We start from the raw sequence: 27429 nt of genomic DNA on the forward strand, positions 1-27429 counted from the left end.
GCAGCTTCAGAACCCTGAAGGGGATTGCACAGGACCAGTTCCGGGTGAATCCAAAAGACTTGATTCATTGGACTCCGGCCACTGCTGACAGGATCCTTCACTCCTGGATGGAACAGTTAAACACAGAATAGGGGGACCTGGAGTGTCAAACCAGCCCCATTCGAATATCTTAAATCTGTCTTCTTCATTCTTTTTAACAGTAGATGAAGAAAGGCTGCTGGAGAGGGGCCTTTTCTTCATCCCTACTCCACTGGTGGTGGATAGGCAGGGGCTCAAAAGGGACTTGTATAGATATCATAGAAGACTGAGACTTCTGGACCATTTTAAAGGTACCACTGATTCTTCTCGGGTCCCGTTTATTAATCCCTCCACCTGGGAACCAGAATGGGATCTGGCGGCAGATATGGAGAGATCCTCAGTGCAAACTGAAATGGCCAGGTAGACAGACATGCACTCATGTCAATGACCCAGTTAAATGTGTCATTAGTCTGGTTTTTACCATGATGGCAGCAATACAATTATGCAACTGTCATATAACATTAATTATGCAGTTTTGTTGAGCTTTTTAGAAAGTTATCTGGTTAAGGGCAGCTGTTGGGTTCTTTACTCTGGAATACTTGGATGTGGTGCGCTTGGTTGAGAAGTGTGCTTATAATAATCAAAAAGTAATATTATTCTTCTAAAATCATAGGTCCTTCCCTGGATTCTTTAGGGGCAAGAAACGACTGCTAACCAGAGGTCACATGCCTGCAAAGGTTTTGAAAATGTGGAAGCCTTTTGAGCTGACTTTTTTTTACTGGCATCAAAAGTTGAAATGACTCCGTCCTCAGCAGATGAGTTGAAGTTCATGCAGGCAGGCTGGGGAAAGAGGACTTTGTCAGTGACATCTGACGTTACACATGCAGAGGTATTTTATAGGCTGAAGCAGGCACAATGCCTAATGTGTCGTCAAGAGTACAAATTTTGTCTCATGCCTTTCACATGATAAAACTGTCCCATATTGTTTTTATTTTAATGTAGTTGTCCAGTCTACTAAAAACCAACTTTCCAAAGATGGCACATCTTGAGGACAGATGGCTACTTTACAAAGCAGCAGGTTCATAATTACTGTACTTAAATGAAAACATATTTTATGTTTATTGTACCTGTTAATACAACCAAAAGAGAAGGAATACATCATGATTTTGAGTCATCATTTTTTTGTGTTTTCACAGGTGGACATGGAAGGAGAAAACTCTCTGCTGTTCCTCTGGAGGCTGAGGGCTACACTGGGTCCACACTGAGAGGTTCCTCAACTGCAGGAAAGACCATGCTCTATATTGTTCCTCTCCAAGATGAAATAGAGCTAACACCTCTTCCTGCAAGTGCACCAGAGTTTGCACTGATGCCGAAAGCCAGTTGCTGGCACTCCATATCAATGACTGTCTTCACTCACACCCTGAAACAGAGGTGAAGTACCTTACAGTTTGGGGTTAAGGATGATCAAAATAAGTACATAATGTAATTTTAGGAACAAGTAAAATTTTCTGTTTAATATATCATCTTTAAAAGCTGTCAACAAATTATTGTATATCATATGAATATGTTGCCAAACATGAATCGTGCATTTTAATGATATTTAACCATCTGATTTTTCCACAAGACTAAATAGCAGTAGAACATTAGTCCTTGATAAAAGTTGTTGTGTAAAGTTTTTAACAGACTTAATACAACTAGACTTGTAAATGTGCCTGCACTCTTTCACATTCAGGATGAAGATTTGGTGTTTGTTGAGGAAGTGACATCTGGACCTGTTTCAATATCTGCTGGATCTGCTTCATCATCCAGTGAAGATCACTGCCCTCAGAAGGTAGAGTAGTTAAAAAAAAAGTTAAAATTAGCCACCTTTGATGTTACAGTTATTGCCCATAATATAAGTCCGTATTTCATATGTCCGCATGTAGGAAGAAGAGGTCCAATGCCCGATATGCACCCATGTCTTCCCTGTCTCAGACATCGAGGCACATGCAAGCTGTTGTGGACAAAGGTAATTGTTTGACAATTTTTCCTACTCTGAAGATAAGCCATATAAATTGGTATGTGTCATGTAGATTTATTGCATTTACTATATTTAGACATAGAAGACATAGTCATAGAAGATGCAAAAGTCTGGGTTACACACCCATTGACGGCAGTGATATCATGCAAGATTTGTGTGATGAATAAGATGAATAACTGTTGCCTTTATTCTCATAGTAGCGAGGACAGAACCTGTCAAAGAGACACACTTCATACTGATATGGATCTTATTTCATGGTAAATTATTTCATGGTATATTCATTTATTATGAAATAGACTGTATTTATATGTTGGCATTAAATGCATTCCAATGTGAGGCTAATTTCAAGATTTTAAACTTTTTACAGTGAGGAAGATGTTATCAGGTGGGTAAGATCACAGGTGGACTCCAGCAAGACTTTTGAGATTTGTGTATCCAGAGACAACATGGTGGAAAGAGGTCTGAAGTTATGGAAGCGTAAAAAAAATGGCAGCCCTGTGAATCCCTTGAGGATCACATTCCTGGGAGAACCAGGGATTGATACGGGGGCCCTGAAAAAGGAGTTTCTGTCAAGTGAGTAGTTGACCATCATAAGTTTATTTGCCCCAGGGTAAAATGAATTGAAGAACTATTCAGCTAAAGATGCTAACAACGTATGTACAATAATGCACTTGTCAATGTATGAGCTCAATTACTTTTTTGACAATCTACAAAATTTGGCTTATGTAATGCTTTTGACTGTTTTGTTTTGTATTTTAGCAATGGTGGCTGGGATCGAGAAACGACTTTTTGAAGGAGAAAGTGAAAGGGGGAAGATGCCAAAGTATTCCTTGAATGATTTAGATGATGAGTTATTTAGGTACTCCGCCTAATGATTACAAAAGTGAGCTGAAGTCTCCCCCTGCACTGATGCTGAGTATTTTTAACCCCCTGTTCCTGTTTGTAGGACAGCTGGTGAAGTATTTGCTGTAAGCATAGCTCAAGGAGGACCAGCACCACGTTTTATGCAAGAATGGCTACCTTTGCTCTGAGAACCTTTCATCTAAGGGTGCCCATGACTCTACTTTATCGCCATTAATAACAATGGTAAGTTGAATTTTTTTGCAAAATATAGACATAGATCAATTTTATCACAACACAATGTTTTAATTACTTGTTTATGTTTATATAATGCCCAAAACAGTTAATATTGTATTAAGTCACTTTACAGGATGAATGACGCAAGAATTTCATGCTTGTCTATTCAGCTGTAAACCATGGACTGTGGTATCCTGGGAAATGGTATGCTGTGTTGTGAATGCAAAGCATTAAAGTACAATTGAATCTTTTTGGTATGATTATTTAAGATTGAAGATGCTTCTGACATGACTGCTCACATCCAAGACATTCTGGATTGTGGCTACACTGGCAAAGTTGACATGGAGAACATATTAAGGTGTTCACACAATATCAAATATTATTGCTGATGTAACACATTGTAGTGTGGCCTCAGATACTCATAGGCCTTGTGTGGTTTATTTTTTCTTTAAAAAAAATAAACCACACAAAATAAACCACGTTGTCTACATGTAGTAGCAAAGCCTTGTTCAAGGCCATTTTCCTGAGCCTGCTTCCCTAAAGTCTTAACTACTACACCTGGACAGCTTGACTTGGAGATTATTTCCCTTTCCTTAAAATATTTTTTTCTGTATTCAGGGCGATTCGACTTCATGTGAAGACTAAACGCATGCCCATGCTTCAGCAACTGCGTGAGGTCCTGAAAGTATATGGCCTCATCAAAGTGATGCAGACAAAGCCAGAAGATGTCTCTTCATCTCCAGAGACGACGACTCAGTATGCATGAGTATTGCTTTGAGTGTTTACTAGTTGTTCTACATAGTATTTCCATAACTTCCTTTCTGCTTCTTAACTAGCTCAGTTTTGAGGAATCTCATTGAGCATCACTATGTTTGAAATGTAGGTTGACTCACATTACATCATATCCCATCTGGCCCCGGAGTTGAGTGTAAGCGGTTCAAGTAAGCAAGTGAAGGAATCAAAAATCTTGGAGCACTTCCAAGATTTCCTCCTAGAACTTGACGGTATGTCCAACCATTCATTTAAAATAATGATTTGTGATTGAAAATTTAGATTTCCACCCTAATTCTATACCATATAACTTAATGAGCATAATATTGAACTGTTTGCATATAAAATGACTGGAGAGATTTATTCTGGTCTACACTTTGTATTTCTCTTCAAGATGCACAACCTGATGGCGACGCTGCAGGAGAGGCTTTGACTGTATCCTCAGTCATGCAGTGGATGACCGGTCAAGCTCACAGACATCTGCTTTTGGAAGATCGGCAAACATTCAATCTCACAGTGAAATTTGATCATTGGTGTCTGAATGCCATGCCTAACCACACTGTATGTTACCCAAGTGTCAGTGCTTGCACAGACACCATCACATTCCCAGTAGCCCACATTACAGATTATGAATCCTTTAAAACACTCCTGCAAACTGCCATTAAGTACGGTGCAGGGTTTGATAGAGTGTGATAAATGTGTTAAAGAGTTATTGGCAAGAGCATGGTTCTGGTTCATAATGTGTTTCCCTTGTGCTTATTCTTTATGTTTTCTATTCTTTAGTGAAACAAACAAACAAAATGTTCCAGAATCATTTCATACTGCAGCTCTTTATGCCACCTTGTTATAACGTGAGTGAGCAAAATAAACACACAGAAGTATCTATTGACTGTGCTTCATTTGTGATGAGTTAAAAGTGCATACTTGTTTTAGATTCAGCACATGAGATGTGCATCAAGTATATCATTGAGAAACTTCATCCAAAAAATGAGGCCAGTTGAAGGACATGCATATAAATGTCCCGTCCAAAAGAAGAGGAATTGACGGTGGGGTTTACTTGCTGCACTGCAGAAAGACCTTCAGCTGACAAGGGGCATGGCACCTCTGCTACAGTGACCCCATGCTCCGGATCAGCACCGTCAGGTTCCTCATCCTGCAAGTGTTCTGCTTGCAGGATCTGAGATGGACCAAACACATACATTAATTACGATTATAGCCATTGCGTAATAGCGTAGCGGAGCTACGGCGGTAAGAGGATAGATATCAGGATAGATATTCAGGATCAGAGGTTAATCCATGCATCTTACTTGCTCTGGTGTGTGCGGGAGTCCACCGGGAGTCTGGCGGGAGTCCACCGGGAGTCTGGCGACCCGAGGAGATTGCCTGAAGCCACCGGACCGATGGCGATGCCTGATGTGGATGGGGGCGCCGAGGCACGGCAGGAGTGCGTTGGAGGGGGGTGCTGAAGGGGTTGAGTGGATTGTGCGGTGGCAGGGCAGGATCGGGTTGGTACGGTGGAGGTGGAAGTGGATTCGGACGAGGCTCTGGTCGTGGTCTCTGGAAGACTACAGTGTCGTCTGTTCTCCCCGACAAATTCACATGGAGATACAAGTTACTTGTTCCTTCATTTTCACGTCTTTTCTCACTTTCTCTTTTTTCCTGTTCCCTGTTTTTCTCTACCGTTTTTGCACCTTTGTGCCTCATTTTACCTCATTTATATTTGTTGATTTTACTAAATGATATATATATATTTATTTTATTTCATTTATTTCTTAGTTTATTTTTATCAGTGATGAGTCTCGTAGCTGCTCAGAGCTCTGACTCTAAGTCGCTGTCTTTTATACACTGTGACAAACAGCTTTCTCACATGGTAGAGTGAAGGTCTGGACCAGTTTCAACCAGTTTCAACCATCTTCTTGGTTGATTCATATGTGATTGTGTGGCTGTGTGGCTGTCTGCCCAGGTGTGCACCTCTTTGAAGTGAATGTGATATCTGTCTTCAAAAACCATCTGTGATTAGCAAGGTCATATGAAATTGAAGGCTAAATGCAAACAGGTCATGGAAAAGTACAAGCATTATGCAAATATCATTCTGTGTTTTTCCAACAACGCATCATCATGTAACTGAACGGAAACTTTGCTCTCCTGTCAATTTAAACACGGGTCTTTTTTGTACAATGCAGATGGGTGAACAGAAAGCATAAATGTAAAAGTGTAATTAAAGTGCTGCTTTAGCCTTCAGACCTCCTCTCCTCTCTGCTCCTGTGAAGAGAGAAGAAGAAAGAGCTCTGTACTGCTTCAGCCCCACCTCTTCTCTCTGTGTCTGGAGCGAGAGAGAGAAGAAGAAAAAGGACTCCTGCCGGCTTCACTTTCCTCCAACATTTATAACAAACTCACACATTTTGACAACTGCACACCTTTATCTGCTGTCACAGCCCGGCTCACAGACTGAGAGCAAACAGAGAGACCAGCGAGCTGGCTGCTAACAAAAGCATTTTATGACCTTATTAACCAATGAAACAGATGCTAAAGGTAGGTATGAGTTGTCAGTTCTGAAGTGCATGTGTGACGTGTGTGGCAGTGTATCCTATAAAGCCAAAGAACAGTGTGATGCTGGTGGCTTAAAGGAGGTCCTCTCCCAGAGAGTGAGGCTGCCAAATGAAGATGTTTTTAAGGCAGAGCCGGCTCAGGTGAGGCTCATCCTGCTGACGACCCTCCGATCAGCACCTGCAGCAGATAATCAAACACAACAGGGACACCCAGTGTCTGGAGGAGGAGGGTCGTCACACTACGCACGCCACTATTCTAATATCATCTGTCTTCACCGCTTTCAAATACGACCTTTCCTCATAACCCCTCTATATGTTCTACACTAAATGTTGCTGTGGTTTACCTTGCATAGAGGCATGTACTGCTGTCCACATGAATCCTCCCAGTAATACAAGGAACACTCTGATTTGCCTCACCTGGGTGGAGTCCTGCACACAGACACCATCAGAATCAGCTGAAATAAAGGCTCTGCTTACCTTTGAATTTAGTGGCCACTGATGTTCTGAGATGCAGACCGGTCCAGCCAGGCTCCGGTCCCAGCAGAAGTTCTTCAAAACCTCCTGGAAAAGAAGTTCAGGCCGGGCCAGTTGATGAAGTCTAAACTACTGATCCCCAACTCTCTTAAACTCTCTCTTCACCAAAATGAACCCTAGCCCTCAGGTTTAGAGTCATGTAGACTCAGACTACTACAGACTACTTCCTAGGATCCACTGAGCTCCTCTCTCCTCTCCTCTCTCTCCTTCTGTATGAATTCATGCTCCATTAATTCACATGACTCACTTTGCTTCTTCTCTGGAGTCTTGGTGCTTTCTCTCCTCACAGGTTTCCATGGATCGTGGTCTTATCTGGACCCTGGTCCTGCTGACACCCACTGTTACTATCAGTATTATTATTATTATTATCACATTTCTATTTCTAGTACCAATACCTTTACTGGTTTTATTATTAGTTATTCTACTATATCCACTGCTGCTGTTATTATTAGTAGTCATAATCTCTCCATCATCATTACACTCACTACTCTCATGATATGAATATGTTCTGTCATATGCATTGAATGAGTTGTAACTCTGTTGTGTTGTTCATTGTGTCCACATGACATCTCTCACACTTCTGTCCATCCTGATAGAGGATCCTCCTCTGGTGCTCTCTCTAAGCTCTCTTCCTCTTTTCTCTGTTAAAGGCTTTTTGGGGAGTTCTTCCTGTTCTGATGTGAGGGTCAAAGGTCAGAGGATGTCACATGTGTACAGATTGTAAAGCCCTCTGAGGCAAATTTGTGATTTGTGATATAGGCAATACAAAATAAATTTAATTTAATTGAAAATCTATAGTTTCCTCAGACTCTGTTTGTCCAAAACCAAAATGTATTTGATTTATTTATCATGTTCAGACAAAAGCAGCAAATGATCACATTTGAAATGATGAAACAATGCAATATTTGGATTTTCTTTCTTGAAAAATGACTTTATTATTATCAGTAATATCATCAAGAAGTTGCCGATTCATATTCTGTCAATCAATTATTTGAAATTCTACCACCTAAAACTAAAATGATTGGACAGATGAAGTGACCTTTGGTGACCTTGATGTAGCTTCAGATGTTTGGTGTGTTTCCAGAAGTACATCAAGGATTCTGTAACGACTTTCATTGGATTCTTGTTTCTTAGTGAACACAGATACACACATTAATGTGCAGAAGGATTTCATCACAAGCAGCCGTCACATTTGAAGAGAATGAACCGTGAAGTGTCCTCCACAAAGTGACTGATTTGATGTGTGATGTGTTGAACCTTCACTCATGATCAGTGAGCAGAGAGCAGCTAAGGCTGATGGATGCTGTTAAACACTGAATGAAGTGACTCATGTCACCTGTGTGAACTCTGTGTTCTTCATCAGCTGCTTCAGCTTCACGTGTTGGAGAACATCGCCATCATGTGGACAGACGGAGCAACAGCAGCTTCACAGGCTTCACAGTTACATTCAGAAAAGACCATGAAACCGCCTTTATTCTGTTGTTGTAAAGTGAATCAAAGGTTTTAAACAGACTTAGGAGTCTCTTTGTTGATCCAGACCAGGTTTATTAAGTCTCCATCAAGAGGGTTCTGACCCAGACCTGGTCTTATGTGGTCTAGATGAAAAAAACCTGTTAAATGTCCCTTTGTTCTGTTGTTGTAAAGTGAATCAAAGGTTTTAAAGATATAAATACAGGTTTTAAACAGACTTAAGAGTCTCTTTGTTCTCTGATATCAACCTCTACCACTGCGTACCCTTGTTGCTAAGCGAGGTTAATTAAAAGAGGAACATTTTCACATCAAGTCCGGCATGATGTCGTCTAACTCAAAACTTTAGCTTTCCATGACAAACTTCTCCAAGAAAATAGAAAAAGTAGATTGTGAAAGTTGGGAACAATACAAATAAAAATACTTATCACATCATTTTAACTTAATCTCTTATTATTTTGACTAAATATCTTTAAAAAAGTAAAAAAAAATAAGCAAAGTTCTTATGAAATAAGAAAAACCCATAATTACAACATTCTTATCAATAAGAAAAATCTTTAGTTACATAATGTTGTAAATTCATGAAGTACGAAATCAGCAACATTTTTATGAAAAAGGTAATTTTGTTAATTACAAAATCAAGCGAAACGCTCATGATTTAAGCAAATTCCTTTATTACAATTTTTTTGAATTCCTTAATTACAAAATTAACTCAATTTATGAGGAACAAAAATTTGCTAAATTATTGTGAAATAAGCAAAATCCTTAATTATAAAAAACAAACTAAATCCATAATGACAATGTTCTTATGAAAAAAGCAAAATCCTTAATTAGAAAAATTGTAAATGCCTTGATTGCAACATTATTCATTCATGAAGTACAAAATAAGAAAAATTCTTATAAAATAAGTAAAATCCTAAATTACAAAATTAACCAAAATGCATGTTTTAAGTAAAACCCTCTAATTATAAAAAACAAGCATAATCTAAAATTACAGTTGTCTTATGATGCAAGCAAAATCCTTAATTATAAAAAATAAGCAAAATCCTTAATAACAACATTCTAACGAAATAAGAAAAGCCTTAATTATGAAAAAAATAAGTAAAATCCTTAATTACAAAATGAAGTAAAATCATGAAGTACAACAATGAAGTAAAATCATGAAGTACAACAATGAGCAAAATAGTAACATTTCTGAAAGAGAAATAAATGAGGTTTTAGGGGCTGATCACAGCGGGACGCTGTTCATATTTGTATTATTATGAATATCTTTTAGCTAAATGTTGTCCTGCTGCCAAAATCTTGCTCACTACAATAAGTGAAGTCATGAAGTTCATTATATGTTTTAAAGGACAAACACCAACAGATTGTCAACATTGAGTATCGTTCTACAGAATGTAGAAGATATAAGTCAATGGTTCATGTTTATTCTAATATATCACATTAACATTGATCCTGATAGTCTTTGGTTTCTGCTTGGACTCTGGTAAACCTGCTCTCAAGTCTACTTTTAAATGAAACTTTATATCTGTGAGGTGTTTTTAAAGATGGGAGACCAATGGGCTTGGAGCTGAGAGCCACAGACAGGAAGTCAGAAGGTATGGAGAGACCAACACATTGTTGAGAGTAACAAAGACAGGCTGTAATAATGTGATATCATATTCAGCCTTCTTGTCTCAAGGGAACATGCTATCAAAGGGAGCTGATGGTGGTTGTGTGTTAGAAATCATCTGGATGTGAGATGAGCTCCTTGGAGGAGCTACTCTGCTCCCTGAGCTCCTTCTTCTTCTTCTTCTTCAGCTGCAGGAACACCCAGGATATAATGATCCAGCTCAGTGTTCTTCTGTCTGCACGGCATCCGCCCCCTGTTGGCCTGGAGAGACATGACAGCACAGTCCTGTCTTCAGTTCACTGAACACAGAGCGAGAGCTTCATTTCAGTCGCTGGTCTAAACAACAGATGTGTGTCACTACCTTACAGTAGAAGTAAAGGGCAACGTTCACCACCAGCAGAGTCAGCAGCAGGACGATGGATTTGATGATCAGAGGTAATCATGAACAAACACATGGACAGTCATCACATCACACGACATCATGAGTCCAACAGCTCCATTGACCCTGAAACCTACAACCACTGACACGTATTACTCTCCATGTTTACTTCATGTTCACTGTTTGAACCACAGACGTTAGATAAGAAGTGGACCTATCGTACATAATTTCTATCATTAATGACGTCTCAACGTTTGGTCTCCAGGATCACCCTGGTTCTCTGAGTGAGGTATCGGAGCACACCGCCCTTCTTGATTCTGATAGGTGGAGGAACTACACTTGAAAATGGCGAGTTGGGGGCTGAAGGGTGTTATGAGTGATGTGGTGGCAGTGCAGCTTTGTGATTAGTCACGTCAGAAACTGCTTCAGATCTCAGAGAACCAGAGTTATCCTGGTAACCAAACCTGCTCTGTCCTACAGTAGATTGTTAGCTGTTGTCTTTGATAGACTGTGTTTAGGTTTGGTTACTATATGACATGTGTAACACAATGACAGGAGTCACAGTGTCACTCCAGAAACAACAACATGGACTCTGTGGTCAGCTGATCATCTTCAGTCAGTTTGGACCAATCATCTTCAAACCTGCATGTAAACAGTCAGCTTACCCAAGACAGTGATGGAGAGCAGACGGCTCTCAGAGGAGAAGGTATGATTAAAAACATAGAGGTGATAAACACAGCTGTAGCTTCCTTGGTGGGCGGGCTCTGCAGCAGGAAACAGGAAGTGGGCAGAGTGATTGACAGCTGGCTGGGTGTAGTTGTGTGCTGAGTTGGAGGAGGTGAAGGTGAGCTGGAAGGAGCCTCGTGGGTACTGTGGCTGGATGGAGCAGAGGATGGTGAAGGTGGAGCGCCTGAGCGCCCGAGCCCCCTGCTGCTGGGCCTCAGAGACCCCGTACATTGAGGAGGACACAGAGATGATTGGCTGAAGCAGCAGGTCTGTAAACACAGAAAGATGAGGAAAGTTCACGTTTACCCTCCGTTGAACAAGATGGACCCTGAATGAGGACGTGATGTCACAGGTCTGACAGACAGACAGAGAGACAGACAGGTGTGTCCTGCCAGGTGGAGCTCAGCAGTCTATGGAGGCTTTGAAGCTTCCAGAAACAAGCCCACCTCTCTACACTTCAGGATGTCGTTGTCCTGGTTAACTTTACAGTTCAGTCCAATGCAAACCCACTGACTGTCACTGCGACAGAGGAATTAACATACTGGAAACATTGCTGTCAGAGATGATGTCATAGATCAGGGGTCACTAATCGGTGGACTGCGGACCGGATCCGGACCCAGACGTCGTTGTATCCGGACCCTGGACCTAAAACCGTTAGATAATTGAGAATTAACCGGCGCAGCTTTTCCAGCCTTTATGGCACTTGTTCAGCGGTGCAAGAAACACACCGACCAATAGGTACATCCCAAGTCTCTTAGTTGTCATTTCCTCGCTCTTCGCTTGAACCGGAAGTTGTTCTGCGCCGCCATATTGACGGCCGACCCAAAGCTCTTATTCCTGCTCGGAGGATCGAGGATCGAGGAGCCATGAGCGAGGACGCACAAGAACAGGCTTCCAGGAAGTGTTTTAAGGGCCCCTTACTGTTCGTCAGTGATGTGATTGGACGCTGCAGCTGATCGGACTGACTGACTACAGTTTCACACCAGAGTGAAGACAGATCACAGATTAAACTCTAGTTTATATTTGATATGTTTTCTGATTCATCTGGTTTAAATAGATGTTCATTGTAGTCTGAACAACAAAAGGATCACAAACAACTTTCTTCATTCATTAGAAAGATTTGTCTTTCCATGATCTGATATTTCCCTCAATAACTTTTATTATGGAAACAATTATAGATAATTTAGTCCTAAATAAAGTAGGATGTAAATAGTTGAATAAGTAGTTGAAATAAACAGCTCTAAACAATATTGACAGCAAACAATGGGTTAAACTAAGTGGACAGCACTGCTCATTTACTGCTTAATCTCAAGGGTTCAAGGGTGTCTGTGAAGAGTAAAAGTTGCTGAGTCACTGGACCAGAGGACGCCATTGCTGACCAGAAAGGACTGTTGGTGTGTTCCTGAGGAGGACTTCACCGCCGTGGTCTTCACCTCCGCTGTCAACGTGTTTCATTTTTTGGACTACAAACTGTTTTCTCCAAGACTGAAGCTGAACTGTGACTTTAGACTTTCTGTGTCTTTGCTCTGCTGAGGATAAGGATTCAGGAGGCATCACCGCACCCGAGCTCCACAGGCCTGCAGCTTTCTTATTGTTGTGTGAGTGAGTGTGTGTGGGCCCATGTGTGTTTAAAGTTGAACTATTCTGTTATACACTGAGTTCTGCTGTAGTAAAGAAGTGAATAAAGGGAATAGGGGTTTTCACAAAGAAAGCTGAAGACATTCAAGTTGTGTTGATAGAAGATAATTCACTTTTATATACTTGTCCAAACAATTTGTTTACTTATTAACTTTTGGTTTCATATTATTTCAGAAAGTACTATTTCTTATGTTAAAAGGTTTCTAATTTGTGTTATTGCTGTTTTGTTTCTTGTCCCCTGAAATCGTAAATATGATTTGAACATTGTAAAAAGCAGTCAGTAAACCTTTATTTCCTTTTCATCCCAAAAAGTTGTCTGTGGTCAGTTATTAAAAATAGAGTGTGGTCTAAGTGTTTAGATCTATTAAGTTTTACAGTTTATTAAGAGCGTAATATAAATAATCTAAATTTCACCCAAATCAGGTAAACCTTGGTGGTAGCTACCTTAGGATACCAAACACCCCATCATTCCAGTTTAAAGGGTAACTTAGGTCTACTCTCTATAGAGTGTTGGGGTGCTACATAGATGATGTCACTGATGGGCTTACCTGAGCAGGTGAGATCCACGATGACGGAAGAGGAATCTGATATTAAACACTCTCTCAGAGCAGATCCAGAGTGAACACAGGTAGAGTTGATCCTCCACACAGATCTCTGTGAGGACTCCTTTCTCCGTCTGGTAGAAACAGCAGAGCCACAGTCCAGATCTCTACAGGCAACGGCTGCTTCCTTCAGGGTCCAGTAAGAGTCTTCTACTGGTCTCCAGTCTCCTTGATGTTTCACCTCCAGTGTTCCTGCACAGCGACTGGCTCCTCCCACCAACCTGACAGGTTCTGAACAGAAACAAGAGAGTCGTCAGTAAAAGAACAAAGTGAGTTTCAGTAGAACAGAAATGAACCAGATCAAAGCTGCAGCTCCTCTTCTACCTGAGCAGGTGAGTCCAACAGCTTTGCCAGGTGAGCAGGTGTTTCTATCTGAGCCTGAGCTTCTACAGTCCAGCAGAGCAGACTCATTGCCTCCACACTGGAACTCTCTGGTCCACATTGGAGCCTCCACTTCTCCATAGAGCGCCCCCTGGAGGACTGAAGGAGCCCCACAGCCAAGCTCCCTACAGAGCACCTCTGCATCCTGCTGGTCAAAGTCATCTTCACACACTGAGGACCACCACTGGTTAGACTGGTTAGACTGGTTAGACTTCACCTCCAGTCTGCCTGAGCACAGACTAGTCCCATTCACCAGCCTGACAGAGTCTGGAGAGATGATAGAAGATGAAAGAGAGAGAGAGAAAAGACACCAGACACTAAATAACAAGATGTCATGAAACAACAATTCAGAGACACAATTCAATAATACAATAAGTCAATAATATTTATAATAATAATAATAATAATAATAAGCAATAACCAGCTAGCTAAGTTAGCTCAAAACACAAATATCAAAGATCATAAAGTTAACATATTGAGTCAGACTGGAGGAGAATTCTTGTCATGTTTACTGAGATTCAAACAGCGTCTGTCTTGTCTGCAGTGTGAGCGTGGTCTTACCAAAGTAGGACACTTTGGAGCTGCATTATGAAACGGAGCTCAGAAGCTCAGAGACGGATTAGTGCTACTGGGTTCATCATGTTGTGCTAACAGAGAGAATGTTCCTCTACTTCCTTTATTATCATGTAGAATTCAGCAGCAAGCGTTGTGGTGAAGATGTTCAACATGAAAGAAGGGAGGGATGTTGCCTTGAAGACTGTGAGTTGTGTTGGGACCAGGACTCTACAGAGAATGGTATTCTGGACTCACTTGGAGGAGAAGGGCTTTGAACACAGAGACCTACTGCTGCACACACACAGTAAGATGCTGAGCAGAGGAACATTGTTGTTGACATTCAGTGAGACTTTCTGAATCTTTCATCACATGCAGAAGATGCACAGCTAGAGGACTACCAGTGGCTTCTGGATTCAGTGTTTGTGACAGATCTCCCTCTACTGTTCAACGAAGCTGATTTAGAGCTGCAGGATTCTGATGAACATGTCATCAACAGGATCAGTGAAGGAAACACGTTTAAAAGACACCACTGCTGTCAAGTAGGCTTCAACGCTGTGAACTTTCCTCACATCAGACAAAAGTGAAACATCAGGACAAAGACATTGTGCAGCTTAACATCTCTGAGGAGCAACATGAGAACATCAGAAGAGCTTCACTGAGAGCTAAATAGTATCAGTGTTCCACCTGGACAGCTCTGCTGCTGAGACAGAGATTCTCTCACTGCACATTTACATTGAGATCAAATCAAGGGAAACACCTGGCATGAATGAAGAGTTATGGGACTTACTGATGGAACACAAGTATCCACACCTCAGAAGATGTGCCTTGAACTTGATGAAGAAACATGTCTCCACTTCAGCAACACCAGGTGCTGAGCCAGTAGAGTTAAACATGCAGAAAAGTCACGTTTGAAAGCAGACAATGGAGAATCTAATGGTACACCGAATAAGGAAGAGACAGGTGAAGGCTCATGAAGGGATAGAGCACCTCAGAGAGTGTTTTATACACAGATTCCCAGGATGTAGTCAGGGAGGGACTGGACCAAAACATAGGAAGTCGATTGTCACATAGATGAAGCCCTGGTGTAAAAGTTAGCTATTAAAACAAGTTAGTTCCTAATAAAGTTGGATGAAATAACTCAGTAAGGAAATCAACCTGAAAGTAATTTAGTTTAATTAAATTAAGAGAAAGTGGTTAACTGAGGGATTAAGATCATTTAGTCCTAAATAAAGTAGGATGTAAATAGTTGAATAAGGAGTTGAAATAAACAGCTCCAAACAATATTGACAGCAAACAATGTGTTAAACTAAGTGAGAGTTAAAAAATTAAAAAACACTGATAGTGCCTTCAATTTGAGCTTTGTTGTTTGATTGGTTACTCTAGGTGTCATTCAGCCTCACCTGCGGTAATTGGTTGTAGGTAAAGGAGAGGGCGGGGCGAAGAGAAAAGAAACGCAGAGAGAGAAATAAAGAGAGAACAGGAGGAATGCAGAGACATGTGAGGGGAGGTAGCTTGGTGAATGTTTAGGTTAGATAAGGAAACTGTTAGCTGTGGACACCACTGCTCATTTACTGCTTAATCTCAGTTGATTTAGCCGAGAGTTTTGTTCAAGGGTGTCTGTGAAGCAGTGACGTGCGGTGAGGTTCGTGTCTGGTGAGGCTCTGACTCTACATAAGTCAGATTTACAAATATATCAACCCAATAGAGAAGCTTCCATCACCATTCAACTGGCAGCTTGCACACTGACTACTGGTTGTTTTTCATATTTCATATCAGCATTCTTTACACACACATAGGTAAGGAACATATCTGATTACACCGGGAGCGTTTCAGAAGCGGAGCGCTCGCGGGCGCCACCCGCGAAAATCTGCGTAACAACCAGGATGTATAAAGAGAACAACAAACACATAAAAGGTTACTTTACCTGTCCGACGATGAACTGATGTTGATTTGGTCATAATTCATTGTTTTTTGAGACATTTTTAAGCTTAGATATTGAATCTTACGTTCTTGTGGTCAAAGCAAAATATAAGAAGAGAAGTGTAGAAGAAGAAGAAGAAGAGAAGTGTAGAAGAAGAAGAAAAGTGTAGAAGAAGAGAAGTGTAGAAGAAGAAGAGAAGTGTAGAAGAAGAGCAACGACAGAACAAGCATGAACCTGACCCGTGGACTCTCTCTCGCCCCCTTCAGTGAGGCAGAGGTACTGTTTGCCTCTCTGTGCTTTTTCACTGCGGTTTAATGTCAGATCAGCAACACTAAATATGTTCTACACAGACGTGAAATACATTATTCTATGTAAAGAAAGGACATTTAATAAAAGAGTCTACAGATATTACAGTGGTGACAAACAATGAGACAGAAAAAGACACGATCTCAACCCAGTTAGTGATGATTCACAGTGAGGTGAGGAACAGCTGGTCACTGTCTCACCTCACTGTCTCCTCTGTTTGAACAGGACATGACATCATTCAGAGATTTAGATTATAAAAAGGTTTGAAATGATTGGAATCATACAGAAATTACATTTATAGCACAGATCAGTAGAGAAATATTAATATTTATTTTATTTTAGCATTATTTGTTTTTTACTTGTCCCCTGACCTCACGTCCCTGCTGTGAAGAGTAAAAGTTGCTGAGTCACTGGACCAGAGGACGCCATTGCTGACCAGAAAGGACTGTTGGTGTGTTCCTGAGGAGGACTTCACCGCCGTGGTCTTCACCTCCGCTGTCAACGTGTTTCATTTTTTGGACTACAAACTGTTTTCTCCAAGACTGAAGCTGAACTGTGACTTTAGACTTTCTGTGTCTTTGCTCTGCTGAGGATAAGGATTCAGGAGGCATCACCGCACCCGAGCTCCACAGGCCTGCAGCTTTCTTATTGTTGTGTGAGTGAGTGTGTGTGGGCCCATGTGTGTTTAAAGTTGAACTATTCTGTTATACACTGAGTTCTGCTGTAGTAAAGAAGTGAATAAAGGGAATAGGGGTTTTCACAAAGAAAGCTGAAGACATTCAAGTTGTGTTGATAGAAGATAATTCACTTTTATATACTTGTCCAAACAATTTGTTTACTTATTAACTTTTGGTTTCATATTATTTCAGAAAGTACTATTTCTTATGTTAAAAGGTTTCTAATTTGTGTTATTGCTGTTTTGTTTCTTGTCCCCTGAAATCGTAAATATGATTTGAACATTGTAAAAAGCAGTCAGTAAACCTTTATTTCCTTTTCATCCCAAAAAGTTGTCTGTGGTCAGTTATTAAAAATAGAGTGTGGTCTAAGTGTTTAGATCTATTAAGTTTTACAGTTTATTAAGAGCGTAATATAAATAATCTAAATTTCACCCAAATCAGGTAAACCTTGGTGGTAGCTACCTTAGGATACCAAACACCCCATCATTCCAGTTTAAAGGGTAACTTAGGTCTACTCTCTATAGAGTGTTGGGGTGCTACATAGATGATGTCACTGATGGGCTTACCTGAGCAGGTGAGATCCACGATGACGGAAGAGGAATCTGATATTAAACACTCTCTCAGAGCAGATCCAGAGTGAACACAGGTAGAGTTGATCCTCCACACAGATCTCTGTGAGGACTCCTTTCTCCGTCTGGTAGAAACAGCAGAGCCACAGTCCAGATCTCTACAGGCAACGGCTGCTTCCTTCAGGGTCCAGTAAGAGTCTTCTACTGGTCTCCAGTCTCCTTGATGTTTCACCTCCAGTGTTCCTGCACAGCGACTGGCTCCTCCCACCAACCTGACAGGTTCTGAACAGAAACAAGAGAGTCGTCAGTAAATAACTAAATATAATTATTAAAATATCAAACTAAAACTTGACTTCTGATTCTGCTTCATTAAATCTTTATTTCTCTTTTCTTTCTCTATTCACCTGTTGATGTGTGATTTCCTTCAGCCTGGAGTCCTGGAGAAATAGACACATATTTGTTTATTTAAGTAAATATAAAAAAAAATACACAAATATTTGTTTTTAAATGTATTTGCAATTTTCATCAAAACTTATTTGGATGTTGTTACATTTATATTCAGACAGTTGAACCTGCATTTAAAAACAGGAATGTTTATTAGACGTCTCCTTCCTTTGCAGCCAATCACAGAAGAGTAGATTAAAGGGTCATATTTGTTGTGACAATAATGTGTTAATTGTCATTTAGCCCCTCCCCTCAGAAGGCAGAGCTTCCTGAGGGGAGGGGCTAAAACAGAGAAATGTCCAAAGTTAAAAAGACAGCAGCACACATCCAAACACTTCCAACTCACCCACCATGACATACAATCACAACAAGCATTGTGTTGCTTGAGTATACGTCAGTGTGAGAAGCTTTCAGACAGAAGCAGTCATTAGCTGAGACCTGCTGTTGAAGTTTCTCTGAGTACAGTTGTTTAGCATCTCTCAGCTCATGGCTGAACCTGTGCTTAGACTCTTTAAACCTGTCCTTGTCTCCTCTCCTAAACGCTTCCTCCTTGTACAACCTTAAGAGTGATTTATGCTTGCTGCATCCGTGAGGGGTCTCCAGTGTTTCCCCCCCAAAGGCTGGAACACGATGCTGCTAACTGCTACTTATTATAACAACATATTATTTTGATTATTATCAGGCAGTACATGGAGGGGACAGGATGCAGAAGTGGGTCACAGAGATCACTGTGGATGGGCCGGGCCACTAGCTTCCCGCCCATAGCACAGGTTCTACACAAAACCTTTGTCTCTCAGTGTGGTTGTGTTACTTCTATGTGCTCTGTATGTAATCTGTCTGTTCCTCACCACAAAGTCTCAAATGAATCCACTGACAACAACATGAACAAAATGACTGCTGTCTTGTTTCTTTGACACGTTTTTGATGGGAAAGACAATCATGACTCGCTGGGTGCATCTACCCACAATGCCTTGTGGGAAGACCCGCCCCCTACTCTGCCTCCGATTGGCTCCACCCTTCCAGGCGTTACAGGTGTCTGCTATATGCTAACGTTAGCCTAGCTAAGGCGGAAGGAGAGTGAGCTCATTTTTTTGTTCCAGTCGTCCAAAGGTAGGCTACCCGGTCCGAAGATACCAGAGGGCTGAGCACCAACGCAGCAGAGACACAGACCAGAAATGTAAGTTTTCTATAAGTTTTGTTTATTACATCATTCATTTCACCTCTGAGAATCTTTAGGAGAGAAATCAACTGTGTAGTTGAGAATACTGGCAGCGTGACTGGTCGTTTATCCAGATATTTAGTAAGCTTATATCAATTTAACTCAAATAATCAGTAAATATAAATCTATTTCCCTCAGAAGATTAATAAATACAAATCAAGTTCACCCAGATATTGAGTAAATACAAATTACTTTTACTCAGATCCTTAGTAAATATAAATCTGTTTTGCTTTGGATATACTTATTTCTGTTTAAATTTAGTGAATTTATTCAATATTTTATAATCAAATTTGTAGAACTTCATAAGTGTCACTTTGTTGCCATCATTTTTTAATTGTATGTGTATATATATGTATTTATATATATACTTGTATATACACACACAAATACACAAATATATGTATGTATGTATATTTTTAAGTATATACACAAAAGTGTGTATATATATATATGTATACAAACTATTATATGTATTTATATATATACTTGTATATACACACACAAATACACAAATATATGTATGTATGTATATTTTTAAATATATACACAAAAGTGTGTATATATATATATATATATATATATATATATATATACACACACACCGTATTTTCCGCACTATAAGGCGCACTTAAAAGCCTTTAATTTTCTCAAAAAACGACAGTGCGCCTTGTAATCTGGAGCGCCTTATATATGGATCAATTGGTTAATTGGTTGATCCATACTGGTTGTACACGGCGCTCTGTCAAAATGTTTCAGTACGACTGGTAAACTACAAAGCCGCACCGCTTGCAGCATTACGGCTACCGTAGTCAGGGGCGTCGCCGAAGTAATAGCGGTAAACACCGGTACTGTTTTGTTGACATTCCCTTTAGCACAGCGCCATCTAGTGGATGCATAACGCAACCCCAGTCAAACGTTTGACTGTAGTAGCTTCTATTCTATGCGCCTTATAATCCGATGCGCCCTATATATAAAAACAGTTCTAAAATAGGCCATTCATTGAAGGTGCGCCTTATAATCCGGTGCGCCTTATAGTACGGAAAATACGGTATATATATATGTGTATATATATATATATATATGTATGTATACAAACTATTATATGTATGTATATATTCATATATATACATACATATATTTGTGTGTATATATATATATATACATACACACAAAATTAAATGTATGTATATAAAGATATATAATTTATTTTATTTTAAATTAAAATGAAAAAAGCAGGGTTGTCATCTTTGGTTTGATCTTAAAAATACTGTCAACTGAAGAACCGGATTATACTATAGTCCAAACTCACAAGTCCATACTTCCAAGTACACAAGTCCGTACTTGGAGTACTTGGTATTGAGAAAGGCTCTAGGCTGATGTCTGGAACGTCTAAAAGGGTTCAGCCAATCAGAGGCAGTGAGTCATGATGGTCTCTCAGTACTCAGTGATGAATACATTGTGTTTCCTGTGAGTGCTTCACAATAAAAGCCCCCATTGTGATTGTCTTGTTGAGGTGTTTTGATGTGAAGCAGCAGCAGCAGGAAATGTTGAGTCAGCATTAACAGTAACTTAATGTGGCTCTGATCCGTCTGTAGGAGAGTGAACAGGAAACAGTACATCACAAGTCTCTTAATTGCTTAAGTGTTTAGTGTTTTATATTGTTATAGATTCAGACTCATGACTAATAGACAGAAAACGATGCAGCATGTGATCAGTGAGGCTGTTTGTTATCTGATATCAGCCTCATTGGGATACATCCCAAGTCTCTTAGTTGCATCCTCGTTTCCCTCACTTGTGTCCTTTCCTTGCGTCTTAGTCCCTCCCACCAAGAGACGCAAGGAAACCATGCAAGGAGAGAGGAAAGAAGGAAATATGTTTCAAGAGATATGAGACGTCCTTTCCTCAGTTGCATCACGTGAAACAACATCTGTTTCTGATGACGACGTCGCTGATCACAGCTGATCACAGTTGATCACAGCTGTGATCACAGCTGATCACAGCTGTCAGTCAGCTTTAACAGCTGAAGAGACTTTTGATAGTTTGTGTTCGTTCACATGATCACTGTACTTAATGATAGTCACTAATAATACTAATAACTAATAAAGACACACAGTAATCATCACTGTAGAGGTGTTTTCTCTGTATACTGTTACAAATAATTATACTGTGTTCTGTGGTATTTATACTGTGTTCTGTGTCCCGTTTACAAGCGCAGGATCAGTTCCTACTGACGGAATACGTTTGTCTTATTTATGAATTATTTGTGTTTTGAAATACAGATTGTGATGTCATTATTAAATAACCCAGAATATGATTATGGTCTCTCTTGCATACTGGAATGAATTTATTAGGCTCCATGTTTCAGGTTAAACTTAAATGATATAACTCATCAAACCAGACACTCAGGAATGATCAGCCTCACGTGACTGAATGAAATGATGATCAGTGATGTAAAAAGCTCTCTGACTAATTGTCTCCATAATAAAAGTTATTGAGGGAAATATAGAGACTTGGGATGGACCCTGTTATTTGTCATTTCCTCGCTCCTCGCTTGAATCGGAAGTTGTTCTGCTCCGTCATATTGACGGCCGTCCCAAAGCTCTTATTCCTGCTCTGAGGATCGAGGAGAGAGGAGGGATCTCTGAGGAGCCATGAGCGAGGACGCACGAGAACAGCCTTCCAGGAAGTGTTTTAAGGGCCGACACGCCCCCTCATTGTTCATCAGTGATGTGATTGGACGCTGCAGCTGATCGGACTGATGTGATTTTGCTAAATATCACTGGAGTTTCATACCAGAGTGAAGATTAAACTCTAGTTTATATTTGATATGTTTTCTGATTCATCTGGTTTAAATAGATGTTCATTGTAGTCTGAACAACAAAAGGATCACAAACTACTTTCTTCATTCATTAGAAAGATTTGTCTTTCCATGATCTGATATATCCCTCAATAACTTTTATTATGGAGACAATTAGTCAGAGAGCTTTTTACATCATTTATCATCATTTCATTCAGTCACATGAGGCTGATCATTCCTGAGTGTTTGATGAGTTATAACATTTAAATGTAACCTGAAACATGGAGCCTAATAAATTCATTCCAGTATTTTAAGAGAAACCATAATCATATTCTGGGTTATATAATAATGATGTCACAATCAGAATCTCAATACGTACAGACGCAAATAATTCATAAATAAGACAAACGTATTCCGTCGGTAGAAATTGATCCTGTGCTTATAAACAGAACACAGTTTGTTAAAGAGGTAACAGTATACAGAGAGAACACCTCTACAGCGATGATTACTGTGTGTCTTCATTAGTTATTAGTGTTATTAGTGACTATTATTAAGAACAGTGAATATGTGAACAGACACAAACTATCAAAAGTCTATCCAGCTGTTAAAGCCAACTGACAGCTGTGATCAGAAACAGACGTTGTTTCACGTGACGCAACTGAGGAAAGGACGTCTCATATCTCTTGAAACATATTTCCTTCTTTCCTCTCTCCTCGCATGGTTTCCTTGCGTCTCTTGGTGGGAGGGACTAAGACGCAAGGAAAGGACGCAAGTGAGGGAAACGAGGATGCAACTAAGAGACTTGGGATGTACCCAATGAGGCTGATATCAGATAACAAACAGCCTCACTGATCACATGCTGCATCGTTTTCTGTCTATTAGTCATGAGTCTGAATCTATAACAATATAAAACGCTGCACACAGAGATCATTACTGAATATACATTTAATGCAGAAATATTACTTGACTACAAATGTAATCAATGACTTATGATTTGAGTAAATTTGGGGGATTTTCACTTGAATGTGTGCAATTTGACAAAGTTCAGGTCACATCATCACGTTTTATAAACTAAGAGGAAATCTTTGGGGTGTTTTTATTTTAAACATGGAGGCTGGTAGAGTAATTATTTATATATATATATATATATGTATATATATATATATATATATATATATATGAATTTATATATATATTATTTTACTTTTTTCTATTTGATCACAACAACCTTTACTGGTTTCTTGTATATGTATATGTGTGTGTGTGTGTGTGTGTGTGTGTATGTGTTTGTTTGTGTGTGTGTGTTTCAACATGTGTATGTGTGTGTGTTTTTGTGTGTGGGTGTATGTGTGTTTTTGTGTATGTGTGTTTCAGCGTGTGTGTGTGTGTGTGTGTGTGTGTGTGTGTGGGTGTTTCAACATGTGTGTGTATGTGTGTTTCAGCATGTGTGTGTGTGTGTGTTTGTGTGTCTGTGTGTGTTTTAACATGTGTGTGTGTGTGTGTGTGTGTGTGTGTGTGTGTGTGTGTGTGTGTATGTGTGTGTGTTTGTGTGTCTGTGTGTCTGTGTGTGTTTTGTGCGTGTGTATGTGTGTGTGTGTGTGTGTGTGTGTGTGTGTGTGTGTGTGTGTGTGTGTGTGTGTGTGTGTGTGTGTGTTGAGTTGAACTGTGGGCCACGCCCCTTACAGCCTGAGAGCACCAGGTGAGATTGATCAGCTAATTAACTGGCTTTGCAGTCACACTCACAGAATCACAGCAGAGCAGCACTGGGAGTCTGGGAGGAAGCAACAGAAGTGACTGAAACAGTGTTTGTTCAAACCAAAGCTTATTTTGAACAAGGAAGAAGCAGCCGGTGAGCTATCATGCATTTGTAACTGTTGTAACTGTTGTAGCCCGTTGTTTGTAGCCATTGACTTAGATGAACTGATTAAGAACTGCAAATGCTGGTGGTTAAAAGCATGTTGGGTAAATATAGTTAAAATGCTGTCATGGTATTTAAATATAATTAAAAATGTGATCTGTTTAAAATCATAATAATTAAAACTGTGAAGAACCATGTGAGCTAAGTACAATTTATAAAGTGATGCATTTGGAAGATTTATCCTTTTAAAAAGCTGCTGATTTATTGTACTGTTAAAATGATGAAATCATGATCAAATTCAGCTAAAAATGTATTTACTGTATTCAATTAATTTACTCACAATATTGGAAATGGATTATTTGCTATGTATTTACAAGGTTCATTTTGGGGTATTTAATTTAAGTCATTTAAGTATTGTAGTCTGTTCACTGCATGTGGTTATCTTGCTTTTCATTTTCTTAAGTGGTGTTTTGTTATTTAAAGGTTTTTCACCTGGTTACTTGATCACTGCATCAAACTTCTAAAATAAAAGAAAGAAGGAAAAGAGAGCAAAAGTGTGATCAATGAGTGGAATCCTGTGAAGTCTTCCTGAAATTGGCTGTCCTTTTCAAGTGGGGGAGTTTGCACATTGAAACCTCACAAAAGTGAGGGACCACTTTTGCCGTCACAAAAGAGGCGAAAATATCGGAAAATAGTCATGGAATGTACGGAGCAGTTCAGATTGAAGTACAACAGTGTATACATGCCTGCAGTATACATTAGTGTGTGTGTCTACTCAATAGAGTGCGGTAGAGAGTGCGTGTGTGTGTGTGTGTGTGTGCGTGTGCGTGTGCGTGTGTGCGTGTGCGCGCGTGTGTGTGTTCTCTCTCTGATTTAAAGATACAACAGAAATATTAAATAAAGCACATCATCTCTAAATCAGAGTCCTACCTGAGCTCCCCACCAACAGCAGCAGCATCAACAGGTGATCCATGACGTCCAGGTAGACCGTCTCACTGCCCGTCTGTGTCTCTGCCCGTCTGTGTCTCTGCCCGTCTGAGTGTCTGTGTGCTGTCCTCGGTGTATATCTGCGTACAGGAAGAGGTGGAGCTTTACTGATGGCTTATCTGTCTTTAGTTTTACAGAGAAGAGTCTCTGTCACATGATCAGCTTCTTCTGTCCACCATGTTTCCAGTGTGACCAGTGGATCAAACACTTTTTCACACTGGTGTCTTGGTTCTCACTTTGGTCTGACACAAATCTGTTTAGTTATTGTCCTGTACAGCATGTGGGCTCATGGCAGTAGTATAGAACCATAGAGCAAGAGAAATAGAAATATAGGAATAGGTTTAGATTCTCTTTATAGTTCTTTTAAAACTTTTGTGGTTGTTTGAGTCCTCATGTAGTCGTTTTACATGTTTGTGGTTTTCTTTTAACTTTTGTTGTTTTGAGTCTCTTTATAGTCGGTTTCTACTTCTTCGTAGTCATTTTATGTCTCTGTGGTGGTTTCACGTCTTTTTCTAGTTGTTTTAAAACTTTTGTGTTTGTTTTAGACTTTTTCTAGTCGGTTTACGTATCTTTGTAGTAGTTTTGAGTTTCTTTGTGGTTGTTTTACGTCTCGTTGTGGTTGTTTAAAAGCTTTTGTGGTTGTTGGGAGTCTCTCTGTAGCTGCATTATGTCTCTTTGTAGTCATTTTGTTACAGTTTGTTGTTGTTTTGAGTCTCTTTATAGTCAGTTTATGTCTCTTTGGGGTTGCTTTTTTAACTTGTTCTGGTTGTTTTGAGTCTCTTTCTCGCTGCCTTTGTCTTTGTTAAATCGATCCATTTAAGATGATATTTACACTCTGTGACTTTGGCAAACCTTTCTGAACTGTGTTTCTGTGACATTGATCTTTAATTTCTCAAGAAACTGCTGACTGATTGCAGATTATGACTGTTTCCATGACAACCAGGCCAGGCTGAGATGTTCCTATCAGATTAATGATATCAGCTTCCTCTTATTATTTCCGCTAAATGTTTCAACATCAGCAGAGAATCATTCAGAGGAGACATTACAGCTGCAACTAAGCATAATATGAATAGTTGATGAATCCATATGTTTTTAAAGTAATCATTGAGTCTATAGAACACGAGTGGTATTTAGTGCAGCACACATTGTTGAGATTGAGTCCAAGGTGACATCTTCAAATGTCTCTGTTTGTCCGACCAAGAGTCCAAAAGCCAAAGATATTCAGTAGAGTCAAACTTACACACCTGCCTTTCACTTTTCAGAGGTCAAATACAAGAAAGTCTTGTTGGAGTCCTGATCCAGACCCCTCCAGAGCCAGTTCTATCATAACCAATGCTCTGCAGTCCAGCTCCTTTCTTTCCAGCTCTTCAAGAGAAGTCCTTTGGCTGCGACCGTTCTTCCAAACTTCCACCAGTTTTCTGTACATTTAAAAGCTGCCACAGAGCATCTGAATCATAATCCACCTCCATCTCTGTCATAAAGTAAAGAAAAGTAGTGATCATTAACCAGACAACAGAGGTGTGTGTGTGTGTGTGTCCTCACATATTTGACATCTAACACAGAAAGGTGATCAAACTATTATTTCAGCTGTTTTGGAATATTAATGTAAACGATGGATCACTTTGAGGATCTGGTTCAGGTCCAAACTGAACCAGTAGAAGCAGCATTCACTTTTTATGTTCCACAAATGTGAAACAATCTGCAGCTCTGCTCCAACTCTGTTCTCTAAGACTTCTCTGTTTGACACTGGAAATATGAATTTGATACTTTTTATTCATATCTTGCGCTGCAATGTAGCTGTGTGATTTGCCTTTTAGCTTAATTTTACTTTTTATTTTGAACATGTAACAACTAAGTAAAACAAAACAAGAATACAAAATAAAATGAACAGTAAATATATCAAACTGTCAATAAACAAATACTCATAAACAACATAAATAAACATATTTCCTAAAAGGAGATAGAAGAAGTATCAATGTATATGTTCCTACCTCTTCATCACTCTCTCTCCATCACTCAATCATGTCACTAAATATGTATCATATAAACCTTTGTGACTGGTAGCCTGTCCTCATGAATCCTCCTTCTCATCTGACCTCATGACGTTTTCCATCGAGGTCAAGAAGAAGTGGTCAGACGAAGAATGATTTGACTTTTTAAACTGCCACCCTCGAGTTCAGCTTGTTGACTACTATGGACTTTCACATTTAATATAAAATAAAGACTAACAACTAATCATAGAATAAGTTATAGATATCATCATCATCATCATCATCATCATCATCATCATCATCATCATCAATAGTTCAATACATACGGTGC

General features: G+C 39.7%; 2 protein-coding genes and 2 long non-coding RNA genes across 4 annotated transcripts; 2 read left to right on the forward strand and 2 right to left on the reverse strand.

Annotated features, from left to right (window-relative positions):
• The first annotated feature begins 1018 nt into the window (after nt 1-1018).
• LOC137870665 (uncharacterized) lies at nt 1019-1837 on the forward strand. The gene is made up of 3 exons (XR_011102720.1): nt 1019-1096; nt 1215-1449; nt 1751-1837. It is a non-coding gene; the product is annotated as an uncharacterized lncRNA (long non-coding RNA).
• A 393-nt stretch (nt 1838-2230) lies between these two features.
• LOC137870666 (uncharacterized) lies at nt 2231-4540 on the forward strand. The gene is made up of 7 exons (XR_011102721.1): nt 2231-2295; nt 2406-2611; nt 2798-2897; nt 2985-3124; nt 3734-3871; nt 3999-4119; nt 4281-4540. It is a non-coding gene; the product is annotated as an uncharacterized lncRNA (long non-coding RNA).
• Nucleotides 4541-9414: 4874 nt separating this feature from the next.
• On the reverse strand, nt 9415-14038 carry LOC137870667 (scavenger receptor cysteine-rich type 1 protein M130-like). Its single transcript, XM_068708073.1, has 4 exons — nt 13718-14038; nt 13340-13624; nt 11093-11422; nt 9415-10301 (listed from the first exon to the last, which is right to left on the reverse strand). Exons 1-4 carry the CDS (start codon nt 13833-13835, stop codon nt 10156-10158), a joined length of 879 nt encoding a protein of 292 aa, XP_068564174.1. The 5' UTR covers nt 13836-14038; the 3' UTR covers nt 9415-10155.
• A 2120-nt stretch (nt 14039-16158) lies between these two features.
• LOC137870663 (CD5 antigen-like) lies at nt 16159-27220 on the reverse strand. The gene is made up of 5 exons (XM_068708070.1): nt 27204-27220; nt 25051-25187; nt 18207-18239; nt 17800-18084; nt 16159-16196 (listed from the first exon to the last, which is right to left on the reverse strand). The coding sequence occupies exons 1-5, from the start codon at nt 27218-27220 to the stop codon at nt 16159-16161; spliced, it is 510 nt and encodes a 169-aa protein (XP_068564171.1).
• Between the last annotated feature and the right edge of the window lie 209 nt (nt 27221-27429).

This window comes from Cebidichthys violaceus, unplaced genomic scaffold (assembly GCF_023349555.1).
Source record: "Cebidichthys violaceus isolate CVI_PGR_0920_01 unplaced genomic scaffold, fCebVio1.0.p SCAF_132, whole genome shotgun sequence".
NCBI classification, from domain to species: domain Eukaryota; kingdom Metazoa; phylum Chordata; class Actinopteri; order Perciformes; family Stichaeidae; genus Cebidichthys; species Cebidichthys violaceus.

What these genes read in the sequence shown, in the direction of transcription:
- LOC137870667 (XM_068708073.1), bottom strand. Translation starts at nt 13,835, where the DNA reads ATGTGGACCAGAGAGTTCCAGTGTGGAGGCAATGAGTCTGCTCTGCTG. An exon ending in TGTTGGACTCACCTGCTCAG is followed by an intron (nt 13,625 to 13,717) that starts GTAGAAGAGGAG and finishes GTTTCTGTTCAG; the next exon opens with AACCTGTCAGGTTGGTGGGA. An exon ending in CGTGGATCTCACCTGCTCAG is followed by an intron (nt 11,423 to 13,339) that starts GTAAGCCCATCA and finishes CTGTGTTTACAG; the next exon opens with ACCTGCTGCTTCAGCCAATC.
- LOC137870663 (XM_068708070.1), bottom strand. An exon ending in GCTGTTGGTGGGGAGCTCAG is followed by an intron (nt 18,240 to 25,050) that starts GTAGGACTCTGA and finishes CTATTTCTCCAG; the next exon opens with GACTCCAGGCTGAAGGAAAT. An exon ending in CGTGGATCTCACCTGCTCAG is followed by an intron (nt 16,197 to 17,799) that starts GTAAGCCCATCA and finishes GTTGTTACGCAG; the next exon opens with ATTTTCGCGGGTGGCGCCCG.